At 38.3% G+C, this 17,939-nt stretch overlaps 1 protein-coding gene across 1 annotated transcript in view; it reads right to left on the bottom strand.

The window, feature by feature from the left end:
* The window catches only part of LOC127423602 (disintegrin and metalloproteinase domain-containing protein 12-like), a 138,807-nt gene extending 121,084 nt beyond the window's left edge, over positions 1-17,723 (bottom strand). The window contains exon 1 of the mRNA XM_051668051.1: positions 17,432-17,723. Coding sequence (XP_051524011.1) covers positions 17,432-17,534 — 103 coding nt within the window. The 5' untranslated portion in view covers positions 17,535-17,723. The remainder of the gene's footprint in view (positions 1-17,431) is intronic.
* Between the last annotated feature and the right edge of the window lie 216 nt (positions 17,724-17,939).

Genomic DNA, 17,939 nt, shown 5'->3' with positions numbered 1-17,939 from the left:
AGAAAAAGATGAGAGAGAGAAGCGAGACACGTGGTTTTTGCCTCCAGCAGCTTGGAGAAGAACTCGCTTAATGAGAGCGCAAAGATCTGTTCGCAGCAACGACAAACAGTCCTGGATGTCCTTACATTGGAAACAAATGTGTGTTGGATGAATACAAGCCAAGAGAAGAAGTCTTCTAAGAGGTTGGTAGGCCATTGCATGTTCTGATTGTTTAGAAGGGCTTTGTTAAGCAGTTCATAGGGTGTGCTGAGTCATTGCTAGGGTGTTGCTATGCAGTTGTTAAGGTGTTCTGAGTGGTTACTAAGGCATTTGCTCTGTGTTTGGGTGGTTGCTTACTGGCACAGAAATCACATCGCTACAACATCAAATTATTCCAAACGCATATTGGAATATTGGAAACAACTGTGTTGCAGATTAATACAAGCCAAAAGAAGAGAGAACACACAGGTCTTCTCTTTGTTTCTCAAGGAAAGAGAAAAAAAAGGGATTTAATCAAAATTAAGAGTTAATCTGAGACAGATGATGGAGAACACTCTGAGAAAACAGGAAATTGTCAATTGGATCCATGATTGCAGACTAAAAAGTTGGCAAAATAATGAATTAATTAATTGATACTGATGTGACTGAAACAATAGTGGTTTTGATATAATTTTGGGAGAAATTTGACCATGGAAGTCCAATCAGTTAGAAAAGTAATCGTACATCTTGGTACGGGATGAGTTAGACACACAAGTTTGACACTTAGGGTTAGATGTTTGTACAAATCCATAACTTAAAATATAAGCAAAAGTAATAGTGATGTTTTACTTAGCAAGCGTAACGATTCATTCAACACACCAAAAAGCTTCTTTCATCCAGTCCAGCAGCAATGTAATGCTCTAGAAACATCATCTAAGAGAGTTGGGCATCTAACCCTTGTTATATCATTAACTTTCCATTCCTCTCTTCCTCTGGTGTGGGATTTGGTGGAGAGCCCATTGTAATTGCGATTTAAGTGTTTACTTTGGCCGACCTGCACCCTAAACAGCTCAGCCTGTAAGAGGACACTAAACAAACACATGAAGGGCCCCTGAAGGCCCCCAGATCTGTTAGTGTCATCAGGGTCCTGTACAGAGAGACTCAAAGAGCAGATCAGGCCACCAGACCTGTGATTTTTGGTTGCTGATATAGTCCTCTAAAGCTCAGAATAAAGAGCGCTAATTGACTAGAAATAATGGTGTACAAAAAGCTGATGTCTATATATATATATACACACACACACAGTGCTGTGGAAAAGTATTTGCCCCCATTCTGATTTCTTTTGTTTTTGTGTATATCTTAAAATAAATTGTTTCAAAAAATCTAATAAAATCTAAAATATAACAAAGGCAAAATACAGTTTTTAAATGATAATTTTATTTATTGAAGCAAAAAAGTTATCCAATACCAACTGGGCCTGTGTGAAACAGTATCTGCCCCCTTAGTTACTAAATCCCCAAATCTATGAAACCGCATTCATAATGGGGTTCAGACACACCCAGGCCTGATTACTGCCAGCCCTGTTCAATCAAATCAACACCTAAATAGTACTTTTTCCAGCAGCATGAAGTTGGCTAAAAGGGCTCACCCATTAGCACACTATGCCAAGGTCGAATGAAATTCCAGAAATGATGAGGAAAAAGGTAACTGAAATACATCAGTCCGGGAAGGGTTACAAAGCTATTTCAAAGGCTCTGGGACTCCAAAGAACCACAGTGAGAGCCATTATCTCCAAATGGAGAAAACTTGGCACAGTAGTGAACCTTCACAGAAGTGGCCGACCTTCCAAAATTCCTCCAAGAGCACAGCGACGACTCATCCAGGAAGTCACAAAAAAGCCAAGGACAACTTCCAAGGAACTGCAGGCGTCTCTTGCATTATTAAAGGTCACTGTTCATGACTCCACTATCAGAAAGACACTGGCCAAAAATGTCATCCATGGAAAAGTGTCTAGGCAAAAATCACTGTTATCCCAGAAGAACATTATGGTTCATCTGAATTTTGCCAAAACACCTTGATCATCCTCAAAACTTTTGGGAGAATGTTCTGTGGACTGATAAGTTGAAAGTGGAACTGTTTGGAAGACAGGGGTCCCGTTACATCTGGCATAAATCAAACACAGAATTCCACAAAAAAGAACATCATATCTACGGTCAAGCATGGTGGTGGTAGTGTGATGGCGACTTGCAATAATTGAGGGAAACATGAATTCTGTTCTCTACCAGTAAATCCTAAAGAAGAATGTCCGGTCATCAGTCCGTGAGTTGAAGCTTAAGCGCAACTGGATTATGCAGCAAGACAATGATCCAAAGCATAGGAGTAAGTCCATTTTTGTCAAATACATCAATTGAATTAATTAATACAAATACTGAAGATTGAGAATTTATAACACCTCACCATCAAATCAACATTAACTTGCCATAATATGTATAACTAGGATCTAGAAATAATTACAAGGGCATTTTTTGCCCCAATATTTTGAATTTTGGGGGCATTTTTGTCAATGTTGGTACCATTTTTGCCCCCGAGCCCCCCTTAAATTCTGACCCTGCATAACACTACAAAAACGAATAATCTGTCACACAAAAGAATAAATTTGGAAGACTGTCCTAATCGTTTTTTCCATGAAATTACAAAGAATGGGTGCAAAATCAATAGGAAAGTATTAGAAAACTATCCTAAAAGTCCATAAACATGAGGGTGAGTAAATGATGACAGAATTAAACATTTTCTGAGAACTATTTCTATAAGGCATCTGTTATGACAATCACTGTGCATGTTGTTTACTGTCCACTGTCCAATAATCAACAAGGTGACACATTTGTACCGTGATTGTGATTTGTGTTACATTTATTTTGTTAATGTGTGGCACTGAAAAGTCTATGTTAACACTTTACTGTATACAGACAGTATATTAGCAGCTTAGATACAGCTTCTGTGCCTTTGCAGTGTAAAAACAGCTCTAACCAAAATCTATAATGCTGCGAGGACTGCGGGGATATCCCATATGCCAGTGTGTGTGTATATGTGAGATAAGGAGGTTTGGTGAGCATGTGTCAGCTGTGTTTGACTCCACTTGGTCATGTAAAGCACATGTGTGCCACATGCTCAAACATCTCTATGACTTCCCCTGCTCAGACAAGATGAAGAGGAGGAGTGGGCCATCCTCCTCCGCAGCCTCATTTAGAGTACACAGCTGTGTGTTCATGTCACTGTTTTACTACCATGACGGATCCATGGCTAAATTTTTCCATGCTCAGATCCCAAATGGCCATCATTAACAAGAGAATCCATGAACTTCCTGAGCTGGCATTTGCAGCCTATTATACTTCCATAATAATTTAAATTAATGCCATAACTCTTATCATTAAAGGAACATTCCAGGTTCAATACAAGTTAAGCTCAGTTGACAGCATTTGTGGCATAATGTTGATTACCACAACAAATAATTTTGTTTATTTTATTTAAGTCAAAATCGAGGTTACATTGAGGCACTTACAATGGAAGTGAATGGGGCCAATCCGCTAACGTTAAGATACTCACTGTTTCAAAAGCATAGCCACAAGACGTAAACATCATATGTGTTAACATGGTTTTAGTGTGATAAATCAGTGATTTACTGGCATTACAGCATTTACGAGATTACAGTGTTTACTGGCATTACATCGTTACGACAAAGAAGTTGTAATACTGGATATAACTATACACAAATAAGGTTAGTAAGCAATTTTACCACAGTAAAATTATGTTAACACATATGGATTGGCCCCATTCACTTCCATTGTAAGTGCCTTAATGTAACTGCAATTTTTACTCCTGTGAAATAAATGAGGGACGAGTAGAATTTGTACATTTTGCCGCAATTGAGATTGAGCCCGTAAAATCCCTTTTAAATATAACATTCAGCATTGGCAAGATTTAAGAAAAACTGCAATACCTACAATAGTAACGAAAAACAATGCCCAATTAGCTATCTTAGAAAGATTATGAACACAAACATTTTCATGTTTTCTCTTATTTTTCTGGAATAATGTGCAATGGCTCACAATAAGACCAGGAACATTTTTAGAAAGTAAAAAAGGTCAACGTGAATTTTGATTCGATTGTGAATGTTAACCTCGTGCAACCCCGTGACCACATGCGTGGATCTTGTATTTTTGCTTTGCTATACGCAATGCATAATTTAAATGAATTTAAACCAACTGAATACTGTTGACAAGACTCTAGTCAGTCATTTAAGGGTTAAACTTCTGCCGCACTGAGTCACGTGTCACAACAACATGATGTCGATTTCCATGAAGCACTTCTACGGGCGCAGAGCCAACAAAAGTGCCTCTGGAAAGAAACCTCTTGAAGTTTTTTCATTGAAACCTGTTTGGGTGTAAAGAGTAGCATCTCTAGTTTCATTTGATATGCCACTTTAAAAATGTCATTCATTTTTTGCGCATCAGTGCACTGCTAAACATGATGTCCACATATGTGGATTTTAGAACATTATTCCCTCAAAAGTTGAAAAAACATGTTCGTTATTTTGTAAAAAACGTTCAACTCTAACACATCTGTGGGTCATTTAGCTTTTATTTTGTTATCACTATACGGTTATATTCAATAACATTAGTAAATGCATTACTATACTCACTGTGCATTATCACACTGAGAATCAATTGTTTCATCCAAAAGCTGAAACATTTTGCTTTCAGAGGATTTATATGGAGTTAGGATGAAAATAAGGTGCACAGACAGCACACTGGAGGTTAAGTCATTCACTAAATAAGGAGCAAGGGAGCAACCTAGTGCATTCACTCCTAAAATCCGACCAAAAGTTCAGTTTCAGGCTGATTATCTAATATCACTAATCACTAATATTCTACTATAGTATGGACTTGTCAATAACTCCATATAGTCAACCATATATTTTCCATTGAGAAAGTATCTACACAGAGAGGACCTTATCAGGAGGCTTCTGGATGGACATGAGACCTCCAGGACCACCTGCTCTTGGCACACTGCTTCAGCAACATATGCTCCTCTATACAAAGTCCATTAAGATGAGGCAGGAACAACACAGATAACCTCACATGACCCTTACGCAATGCCAGGTCCCATTGGTGCTTCTGCTGCTCAGCTAGGCCATGACCTCATCCCTACAGGATCTACACAATGCAATTGCTTTATTGAAAAATGCATTAAAAAATGGTTTCAGAGCCAAAATACCAAGGACTGATGTTGCCATATTCTGGTTTTCAATTGTTAAATGTAGCAATATTTTCTAGTACCATATCATACACAAAGTTTTCTGTAAGGTTTACCTTAACCCTTCTGAAATAGTTTGAGAGAGTTTACTTTCTTATTTTCTTTTGAAAAAGGGAGTTGGGGTGGGACTTGTTTGGAGGGCTTGTCCCGTTTTGTAATGGCCAATAGCCTTTAATTTACACCACAATCTGTAACCAGCTTGAACCAATGACAAAAGCAATGAAGAAATTGTCAAAATGAATTTTAGCCACATCCAATATTCCAATATTTTTGGTCCATTTGCATTCCCTCACAATACCTTTATCTATGCCTTAATCCTCCTATTGCATTGAGAATCTGCATACGCCTTTTGCATTTGCGGGTCAATTCTGACCCGGTGGAATTCAAGCTTATAAATAATTTGTAACCAGATGGTTTTCATCTAAAACTATATTGTAAGTCATTAATAAGTTCTTAACTGTTCATACATGTAAAAAGATTGATATTTTTGGCATGTTAACGGACAAATATAAAAGTTATTAATTAATGTGCTATTTTATTTTTAGAAATAATAAAATATAGAAATACTTTGACATTTCACAATATACATTAACTAATGCAAAACCAGTGTGATACATGTGAAGACATCTTTTTTTTTTTAATCAAAATTTCTGTTAAATTGAATCTAAATATAACATAATATACAATTTATATTAACATCTAATGTGAGAACTACTAGTAATTTGAATTAATTTCCTATTGCTCATAATTGCTCAATATATCTTGGTGGTCAAATGTTATTAAACCAACATATTCTTTTTCCAACTAAACTTTATAACAAGAACTGTACAAATGTGTATGTGTGTGTGCATGTTTTAAATAAGATGCAGTCCCAGTGAGAGAGAAAAAAAAGTGAAAGAGTATGGGAAAGAGGCAAAACATAGGTGAAGTGTTTATAAGAAAAAATCGAATTCACTGATGTACCAAAAAAAATGTGTAAAGTCACAAATGATGCCCGGGACAAAATTGAACCCTGACTGTAAATGGTTATATCTCTTAAACATTTTTAGTAAAAATCTGAAGAAAAAAATATATATATATTATGTGATAGTCCTGACAAAGTCCTAAAGTTTGATTCTTGTATTAAAAAATATGTCGTATTTAAAAAAAATTATTATCTACCTCTCATGGGTCAAAAGGAAAATTAACCATGGTTTGACTATATGTAGTAAAACCATAACCACAAAATTTACCACGATTTTTACTACAGTTACCATATTTTAGCCATGATATTCATAGTAAAACCACAGTTTTAATACAGGAAAACCATAGTTAATTTTCGTAAGGGACAGATAAAGGCATTGCGAGGAAATGCAAAACTACTTCATAAAATAAACTCCCCCTGTCCTCTATGGGCCTCCGTAGGTATGTCACTCCTACTTTAAATGGTCAAAAATGTATTTGCTTTTCACCTTTTCACAAGCAAATCAATTCCTACTCTACATTTTTCTCATTTGAATTTCCTGTTTCAGTCGGAAACATGCCATGGAAGTAAAACGGGTTAAGAACGGCATTTCACATTGATTATTGTCATTTAGATGGTTTCAAAGATAGAAGACATGACCTAAAAGCCACCAAACTCACATTTTGATTTCATGGGGACTGTACTACAATATCAAGATTAAATGTAAGAGAGTTTTCCTGCTAACAAAGCAATATCTCCAAAACAGCCAAGGTCCCATCTGTGCATCTGTTACTCAGTTCTCAGGTTCTCCTGATTTTTCTGGTGTCTACTAAAGACGTTCAAGACCACACATGATGGATGAAGCTCACTCTGATCTCAGTGATGGATCATCTCCACCAGGGTAGGGTTGCACCAGCTGTGTGTAAGATCTCACTTAATTTGAGACATAAAGTTTACACTAAAGGCTTAGTAACTACTAGTTAGTTTGTAACTAAGTCAGTGCTTAATTTGGTTGCTCCAGCTGTTCTTAAGGCAAGACTTAACTAGTAGGTCGTAAGCTCTCCGTAAAGTAATGCGCAGTCACATAATATGTCATTTACCTGTATTTATCCAATAAACAGCCTTCAAATTTGTACACAGAAGTGTTAAGAAGCAATGAATTTCAGTTTGATCTTGTTACGGTTGATGTTCAAACCTTGTTTGCTCACATAACTGTCAGCTGTAATAAATTATATCCCCATTGAAATATGATACATAATAAAACAAGATTTCTTGTAAATAACAATATTCAATAACTGTATCTACAATGAATAAGGGGCAATAAATAAATAAATACTAATATAACAGGCTGGAAAAATAGACATTTATTCATTTTAATATCTTATATATTTTGTGTAAGTTGAAACTTGACACCGGGCGGCATACACAGGAAAGTGCACCATTAGATCGGTTTCATGCTGAAGATTTTTACATAATATTTTCTCCCGTAAATGTAAACGAGTGCCAACATCATCATATATGTCAAAAGGACTGAAGCCTGTCAACCAAAACATGAGCTTATTGATGTCATTAAATGAGTCTGCTTATTTATTCCATCCGTTACTCCTGGTCGGAGGCTTTCATAAATATTTAGTTTATACATAGGGTTACATCCTACCTAAGTTTAATTGTGCAATGCTCATATATTAAGTAGTGCGTAAATTGTGTCTTAGTGCCCATATACGCCACAACTAGGCTAAGTTGTAACTTACGTTTAGCTGGTGCAACTGGCCCCAGGACACTAAGCTTCAGTCTCCATGGTCAGACTCAGCATCTCCACCTGGGTATGCCGTGAGCTCCACTCGTGCGTGAGGACTCCTGAGGCTACCTCAGCAGTAAGCAATGGAGATCAACAGACCGCTGCACTGGAGGGCCCAATGAACCATGAATCCTGGCAGTTCAGATTTACACATCCTCACGGACAGCTCGAGGAAGCGAGGGAAATTAGCCATGTCGAAGGACAAGCCTCCGCTCAGGGATGTTCTTCCTTCAGAATGCTGCAAACGTCTGCATGAGGGTATTTAATTCCAGAGAGGGTCTTTAATGAAGGGTTTGCTTGCACTGGATACATGATTAATCATATTACAGGCCTTGATTCCAGGAATCAAGGGCACCACAGTTACATCCCAAAACATAATGAGCTCAAACTGGAAAAGTCTGGAATGGAACATTATTATTTCTTTCCCTCCATCCATCCATCCATCCATCCATCTATCTATCTGTCCCTCCATTAATTCCTCCATCCATCCCGCTAGCTATCTTTATCTAACAACAAGCTAGAACACCATAGCAATGCCTAGCAACACCTAGTAACCAACCAAAACACCCTAGCAACCAGCCAGAATAGCTTGGCAACGCCTAACAACCAACCATAACACTCTAGAAATTCCTAGCAATCACCAAAGGACCCTAGCAACCATCCAGCATAGCTTGGCAAGGCCTAGCAACCAGCCAGGACACTCTAACAACCCCTAGCTACCACCAAAATAAACCACTAAAACACCCTAGCAACCAGCCAGATATGCCCTATAAATGCCTAGCAACCAACCAAACACCCTAGCAACCATCCACCATAGTTTGGCAAGGCCTAGCAACCAGCCAGGACACTCTAACAACACCTAGCAACCAGTGGCGGACCTAGGGGGTGGCCAGGGGAGGTCGTGGCCACCATGGACCAAAGCCTGGCCACCCCATTGAACACCCCACTCGCAACTGCCGCTTTGGTCATTTTTCATCTTGGGCACAATTTAGTTTTTAGAGGTGGAACTGTCTCTGTACAACCGCAACACACAGGAATCTTAACATGCGAGCACACCAAGGTCACCGCACCTCTCTGTCCCAGGTGTCACTGTATAATGTTCCCGTCGGAGCGCACCGTTTTGATTCAGCAATGCGGCCATGTTTTCTGATGACAAACAAAGAATATATAAGCTAGTCAATCCACTCGAGCCTTCTCCCATTCTGTCCATCACTCATTCTAACCATTTCCGGTGTTGGAAAAGTGGAAGGGCTAGGCTTTTAGAACCTTCTATGCTTCTATCACATACTTCGAATCCAATGTTGCATTGCATGTGAACAATCGCTTTCGCGATTGCATCTTATCTATCATAATCAATCATTCTAAACATCTAAAAACCACATTATATGTTTGATCATATATAATCTGTCCTTCAGTGCATCTGCTGTGAAGTGTAAGGTAAGATTTATTTATTTTTTATTACAGGGCACATCAAAGAACTCACGCTGGGGGTCCGTCAGTACAGGAGAAACTCATGTGTGAAAAGGATAAGGAAGCAATTCATTAATGTGTTAAAGGTGTTGTAAGCTATTTTATCCATTTTGCTAGCATTTCACACCATTTAGCTTTAGAGGAGAGACTACAAAACCAAAATGTTCCAAGTTAGTGGTATAAAATCTGAAGAATTAAAATGATATTCAGAATTTTCTCTGAAGCACTTAGTAGCAATGATATTCATGAGCAGAACTGTATATTCTGCTTTGTTTACTGTTACTAGACCAAAAACTAGACCAAATCCATACCAATACCAAAACTCAAAGTATGCCACAGACTTTATGCATTTTCTTCAAGGTTTTGGGACTACTTAATGTCTCTATTCTGCAGGATAACCATGGACTTGGCAACCCTGCGGTTTCTAGCGCTCTCTCTCTCTCTCTCTGTCTTTCATTAACCCCCCCACACCCTTAACCGTCTGTTTTTCCACAGCTTGTCTCTCTCTCCCTCCACAGTCCAGCATTTGAGGCGCATATGAACAGCTGCTGGTCTGTATGAAACTCTTTCTGGCTGTCAGGCTTTGTCATGTGCTCACCAGCAGATATCCAATCACACTCAGCTGTCTTCAGCGCTAGAATGATCCTTTCACTCTGACCGTTAACATACAACGAAAGTGTGTCAACTGTCATCTGATCATAAGAAAATGTCTGACAAGAGAAGGATGGGGGGAAGGGACACATCTCTGACTCACAGGAAACCGTTAGGAGCATTCTGAGTGAACAAATGTTAAAATCCATATAAAACAGCATTTTTGAAACCCATTTGATTGATGCCACCATCACGTGCTATCGGAATTATCTTCCCATTTCTGAAGCTATAGTTCCAAGTGTGTAACATTTACGTACTTTGTTGTGAACATGGAGGACGCCAGGTTCATTCTTGCATATTTCTTGGGGAATTTTGACACCGTAATACATGGAATTTTGGACAAATACATGCTATTTTCTATGTGTAAAAAATGTACAATATTCATCAAATGGTTACTGATATAAGTAAATGTTTAGGACTGAAATGGAAAGTGCTAACAGGGTAAATGCATTAAAAAAATGAAATAATTCACTACAGAAACAGTACTCTCCTCTGCCATGTTGAAAGCTTATTATCTCCGAAAATTACCTCCCAAGTTTCCCAGTTGTAATTAGCCTAAGATTTTATGGGGCATTCGTCCGAGTAGGAACCTTGTGTTTAAGGGTGTGTTCACACTTGTAGTACGGTTCTCTTGGTCCTCTTGGTACGGACCAAAAAAGAAAATGATACATTTAGTCATTTAGCATTTTTAACACCAAACCTAAAGATATAAAACAAAAGGCGTCAGGAAAAATCACAACCTGATTGGACAGCTTTTATGACGTATTTTTGCGACGGAAATTTTCGAACATCCAAAACAATGCTGGCTGCTGGGCTAAATGCGCTCGTTGGATTTATGTATATATATATATATATATATATATATATATATATGGGTGGTATTTTTACCAGCTGAGAACAAACGAAGAGCTAATAAAATGTGTAAAGGAGTCAAAACCGCACCAGGAATTCCTCTGTTGCACACACAAACGAAGATATGCTGCAAGGACGGCTGATGGCGGTTCCGACGCCTGTACCGAACTATAATGGGCAACATAGCTCCTATGATGAGAAGAACCAGGTATGCTTGAGATCAGTATTAGACAAATTACTTCCTGTTTTTGGTCCATTTAGACGCCTTTCGTCTATGTTGCGTTCATATATCAATCGAACCGCACCAGAGTTCGTTTGGAAGCGGACCGAGACCCACTATTCAAGCGGTTTCGGTCCGCTTGTTTGGTGTGCACCAAGATTCAGATGGCAGCGTTCACACTTGTTCAAATGAACCGCACTCACAGAGCAATCGCACCAGAGTTCGTTTCAATCGAACCAAACCTAACAAGTGTGAACACACCCTAAGATAATTCTGATAGTATTATGCTGTTTTGTTATCAGAAATTAAAAAAATTTCTGATAGCAAACCTGGATAATCATCGAGAACTTTTTTCTTTCTTTTTTTTTCATGAATTTAGCATCCATCGAGAAATTATTGGATTGTGAAAAATGGGTTTTACACACCAGAAGAGCCCAAACTGAATGTGAGTTTGGAAAATAATGCCTAAATAGCTACATTACAGTTATATTTGGCAGATATTTGATTTAACTTGTGATTTTTGTGCAAATAATATTAAAAATCTCAATAATAATGAAATGTATCAGCTGATTATTCAGCTAGGCTGATATATCGTCAGATCGTTAGAACTGATACAACTACAAAAAAAAGTCGTAAAAGCAGCCAATGCAGACAATCTCAGAATGGCCAAATATAAGCTGATTAATCGGCCTGACCGATATATCGTCAATCAAAGTTAGATATATCATATCAACATTATATCGTCCATCTTCCACTCTGTTAAATGTCGACATCTACACTAGCTATCAAAAAATGTATCATTACTGAAAAATAACTAATTCATCATAAACAGGGTCAATTTTTATTTCATGTTGACTAAAAATACAGACTAACACATGCTACAGAGCTCTGAGAATGGCATTTCTGTGACCTTCAAGCATTTAACATTCTCATAAAATGAACAATTTCTACAGACGCCAACTCATAAACCAAAGCCATTAAAGATCTCCAAAACACTACAATTTTGATGCATTTAGACCTCGTGCGACCGCCGGGAGGCACCTGTTCTGATAAATTCGCTCATTAGCCTTTAACAACAGCAGCCAGGTAATCACTTCCTGTCATAGTTGTGCTGTGTTTCACACCAGGGGGGAATTGTGGGAAGATGAGTTGGTTTATTTGTTCCCTAGAGGAAGTGATTAAAGTCTGATGTTTTTAAAAGAATAGTTCACCCCAAAATGAAGGTTCTGAGATCATCTACTAACCCTCATGTCGTTCCAAACCCTTATTATTTCCTTTCATCCATGAAACAAAATATTTAGTCAGGAGATGTTAGGCAGAATATTTAAACTTCTGTTTTGCATACAACAAAATTGATGGTGATTGTTATTGCCAAGCTAGAAAAGAATGAAAAAGCATCATAAAAGTAGTCCGTACAACTTGTATTTGATATTCAAAGACTTAATGAGCCATGTGATAACTTGGTCATTGAGCGTGTTTACATGTACAGCAATATGCTGATAACTATCACCTCACATTATATAATAACCCAGACAATGTAAGAAACCAGTGCTTACATGTGTTTTGAAACCATCTGATTATTCTCTGCTTCTGAAGTCAAAAACGTAACAGATGGGGCTGCACAATTAATCGTAAAAGTAATGGAGATCACAATTATGAATGTCACAATTAACTAATCATGCAAACTCCATTCAAGTCTACTGCAGTCCTGTTGCATCAAGAAGGGTTTCAATTTACAACATGTTTCTGCAACGGTTGACTATTTAAACAAATCGCAGACATGTCCATTGAGCAATGAAACAGCAATGGCGAATCAGAGATACTTAAATTACCACAAAAAACAAAACAAAATTGTGTTTACAATGGAAGATAAAGGGGTCAGTCTGTAAATGTTAAAATACACACATTACAGTATAGCCACAAGAAGTATATATTATACTTGTTAACATGATTGTATTGTGATAAAATGAGGGATTTGCAAGAGTTTCACCATTTACAAGATAACAGGGTTTACCGCTGTTACAACATCATGACAACAAAGTTGAAATATTGGAATTAACTTAAAAGAAAAGGTTAGTAAGTGATTCACTGTGCATGGAGACAATATAGACACATGTCCTCATTCAGACCGATTCTTAAGATCTCCAGTTGACTGGCTACCACCTCTGGAGTTCGCTAGTTCGAATCCCAGGGCATGCTGAGTGACTCCAGCCGGGTCTCCTAAGCAACCAAATTGGCCCTGTTGCTAGGGAGGGTAGAGTCACATGGGGTAACCTCCTCGTGATCGCTATAATGTGGTTCGCTCTCGGCGGGGCGCGTGGTGAGTTGTGCGTGGGTGACGCGGTGGCTGGCGTGAAGCCTCCACATGTCTCCGCGGTAACGCGCTCAACAAGCCACGTGATAAGATGTGCGGGTTGACGGTCTCAGACGTGGCGGCAGCTGAGATTTGTCCTCCGCCACCTGGATTGAGGCGAGTCACTGTGCCACCACGAGGATTTAGAGCACATTGGGAATTGGGCATTCCAGATTGGGAGAAAAAAGGGGAGAAAAAAAAAAAAAAAGATCTCCAGTTGATTGGAACTTCTTAATTATTGCCCTGATGGTGGAAATGGGTATTTTCAATGCTTTAGCTATTTTCTTATAGCCACTTCCCATTTTGTGAAGCTCAACAACCTTTTGTCTCACATCAGAACTTTATTCTTTGGTCTTACCCATTATGATTGATGATTAAGGGAATTTGGCTTGTGTGTTACCTCATATTTATACCCATGTGAAACAGGAAGTCATGGCTGAACAAATTAATGTTCCTAGTCACCCAGGTGCACTAAAAAATATAAAATATGAATGGGAATATACTTCAGATATATTTTACTCATAAGAATTTCTAGTGGTGCCAATAATTGTGGCCAACGTGTTTTGGAGAAAAATATGTATTTAATAATTAGATATTTCCCCTCTTTCAATTAGCTTCATTTAAAGTTTAGATTTTTGTGAATTTTTTTGAATGAAAGATCAAAAGGATAAACAATGCAGATTTTTTCACAGCCTTCTTTGCTCATATTTGCCAAGGGTGCCAATATTTTTGGCCATTTTTAATTCTATTCATTATAAGATTGTAAACACATACAATATTACTTATGAATAATTGGAGAATTTTTTTTTTTTATTTGGGGGGGTTTCTGATAAAATGAGACCAATTTTTGGCAATTAGTCCACAGTATGTGTAAAAATTTGCAGGTGGCAGCCCAAAATGCCCCCAGAGTTGAAGAGGTTGCTTAACTTGTATTGAACCTGGAACATTCCTTTAAGCATAATAAGTGTAAGATCCTGCATGTAAATGTGCTTACTGCTAATCTTCCCTTCTGCCGAAGCTTACACATCTCATTCGCGCTTGTGTTCAATTAAAAAACGGTGCCTTTTTTTTATTGCGTCACGCCAGGTTTGATGTCATTGGTGTCACGTGACTGATTGCAAAAGACATGAAAAAACATCTTTGTTTGTGTTCTACGGAATAACGACATGAGGGTGAGTAAATGATGAAAGAATATGCATTGCTAATGCACTCACACAAGTGGGAATGAACTCTAGTATAAAGTAAAGGAAATAAAGTCTAGTAGTAGGGAGATGTTGAGCGTCTGTAAAAGACTCAGAGAAAGTGTTCACACACAGTAGTCGACATCGTCTTTTAAACACATATTCGATAGCAGCGCTGCTTTGATTGCGCTGTTTCACTGACAGAGAAAGTAGTAACCTTGTTGTCACATCAACGGTTTCTGGTTTTATACCCAACTGTGACAGCCCGTCTTTTTTCTACATCCTTTATCTCAACTTTTGCCATCACTTTCTTCATTCTCTCTATGTCTAGTCTCTCCCTAGTGGAAATGTTATTGCTCAGAGGTTGCTCTGTGATAGCTGAGGACACTTAAAGAGACAGTTCAGCATCTAAAAATAAGTACTACATCAAATGCAGTACATACTCTTGACAGTATACAAATTTGGACTCGGCTATCTTGTCTTCCTTCTATCTAGACCGACTTTAAGTCAGCACGCTCTGATTTAATGAGATTATCTCTGACTGATCAAGCACCGTGTCCCTATAAACACTGTCTCATTGATCAAATCTGCCACTGTTGCATGCGGTGGGTTTGCTCCATTAGTGAAGCCCCTGCAATCACACCATACATTGTCACTGTGACTGAATACAATCTAATCTCAGCTCAGTTACTGCATCTATGATGAATTAGCTTTCAACTATTAATGATTTTCTCTACATGAAATTAACTCGCCAAAGCACACAAAAACAGAATTATCACATGCTGATAAATACATTTAGCAATAGGGGCAAAAAGAGAATAATTATCGTATGTGTTAATTAAGAGCACTTTATGAATGAAGATGTGTTCAGAAATGCAGAAACGAGAGAGAGAGAGAGAGAGATAGTAAACCTTAGCAACTAAGTCAGTTCAAACTTTACATTGGTGAGTATTGCAAAAGCATGTGCAAGACGCAGATTTCCGAAACCTATGATAGCAGGGGACGACTTTGATATTTTTAATTCGTATTAAAGAGGAAATCTTAACCTGATTTTTTAGGGTTAGGTTTAGGGGTTGGGTTATAGTTTCTCTGACCAATCAGGTAGCACTTTCCCGATGAATATTACTGAATCGTCCAATCAGGTATCACTTTACTTATTAATAAAAATGACTCTTCCCCTGCCATCCTATTGTGTTTTGGAAATCTGGTATTTTTTTTATTTTTTTTTTTTTGCAATTCCCATTATTGTAAATGATGATTCTTATTACTGTAATACATACATTTTCACTGTATTAAAGGGATAGTTCACCCTAAAATGAAAATTCAGTCATTTTTTACTCACTTCTGTGTTGTTATAACCCCATATGACTTTCTTTCTTTTTCTTAACACAAAGGAAGAAATTGTGAAAAAAAAAAAAAAATTCCCAGTAATGTCATGCAATGCCGGTTTACGGTGACCACCTCTTTGAGCTTTAAAAGGACACAAAAGTATAATTCAGAAGTCTAATAAATTATTCCATGAGACTCATGATTGTTATGAAAGTATACGATAAGGTTTGGTGAGAAACAAACCGAAATCGAATGTTTTATTTAGTGAAAATGTTCACTGACCGTTGATGATAGCGTTCATGATAGGGCACGAGCGCAGTGCCCTCATGACAATGGGGCGTTCAAGCGAAAATTGATTTGTTTATCTAAAAACAGGTCCTCCACAGCGATGGTGACAACAGAACACAACACAACTGCACACAAAACAGAGAACAGAACTCACTAAGAGTTTGTAGTCGAAGAATTGATGCATTTCTATGCCCAGCCTTATGTTTGGAAAGTTTCTGGACCGGTGCCAGTTCACAGTGGACGGAGTTACCCGCGCGATGCTGAAAATAGAAAACAAGCGATCGATAGAATGAACCGTCGCTCGTCAGTGCTGGTTAGGACAAAAATTCTGATTACCATAGAAAATATACCTTTTATCAAGTGTCGTTTGCCGTCAGGTTAGAACACGGTGTGACTGTGGCGAGTACTATGTTCAAAAAAATAAGGCTGGGCATAGAAATGCATCAATTCTTCAACTACAAACTCTTTAAACATTTTTTAGTAAGGTCTGTTCTTTGTTTGGTGTGCAGCTGTGTTGTGTTCTGTTTCTTTCTTTTGATTTTGGGTGAAATATGATAATTGATATCACTGATAATATACTGATGATGTTACTACAATAAAAAAATCACCAGGTTAAAATACATAAATGCTCTCTGCTTGCATGAATGTTATGTATGAATATGAAGATATATTGCCTGTATCTCAAAAGCATGAAAAAAAGTGTTGTTCATACAAAAGTGCAACAGTTCAGTTTAGAGACACACCTGCCAACAAAACATATTTGTGTCACAAAACCAAGAGAGCTGCCTAAGTAGACAGCTTCATATGATGCCCAAAAATGCTGGATATGTACTCTAAAAATGATTATTTATATGACTGAATGAAACTGACTAGGTTATGCCAATGAAAATCATTTGTTTGGGTATGATCAGGTTAAACACTGCATTAAGATATCAATTATGCAGTTTTTACGTTTTACAGTGTGCCCAAAACGCGGTCTGTCTAGGGAGATCACCATGTTTTGAAACACAACTCCTGACACAGTCATGTGAAAGTTGTTGTAAGTGCACAAAGAAGATCTTGTAATACTTCTTACCTCCTGGAAAGAGACTCCCGGCGCAGCAGACCGTCATCAAGGACGCAAAATGCGCACAGACCGCGGGCAGAAGCGCAATACTCAAGCTGTGCCGGGTGGACATGGTGCCCGGCTGCAGATCCGCACGGATCACGACTGCACGACCATGATATAGAGAAGACTTCCTGAAATCTGAGCGACTCCCGTTAGGAACGTTTGGACGCGCTCTCCGCTGATCCAGTGCCAGACATCAGTTCTCCAAAAGAGCGCACAAGCGATATGAACTCATGCAGCTTCATATAACGGTGCAGTGAGTGTGTGTGTATGTGTGTGTGTGTGTGTGTGTGTGTGGAGAGAGAGAGAGAGAGAGAGAGAGAGAGAGAGAGAGAGAGAGAGAGAGAGAGAGAGAGAGAGAGAGAGAGAGTCAGTCTGTGGCCGGCGCTGGAACGGAAGCAGTTCTCCAGCTGTGTTGTTGTCAGTCAGAGCGACCATGTGCTCTGTGTGTGTGCGAGCTGAGATCGTTAACGTC

Source organism: Myxocyprinus asiaticus, chromosome 32 (assembly GCF_019703515.2).
Source record: "Myxocyprinus asiaticus isolate MX2 ecotype Aquarium Trade chromosome 32, UBuf_Myxa_2, whole genome shotgun sequence".
NCBI lineage: Eukaryota > Metazoa > Chordata > Actinopteri > Cypriniformes > Catostomidae > Myxocyprinus > Myxocyprinus asiaticus.
Note: the sequence above shows the minus strand (reverse complement) of the source record. Positions and strands in the feature narration are given on the sequence as shown.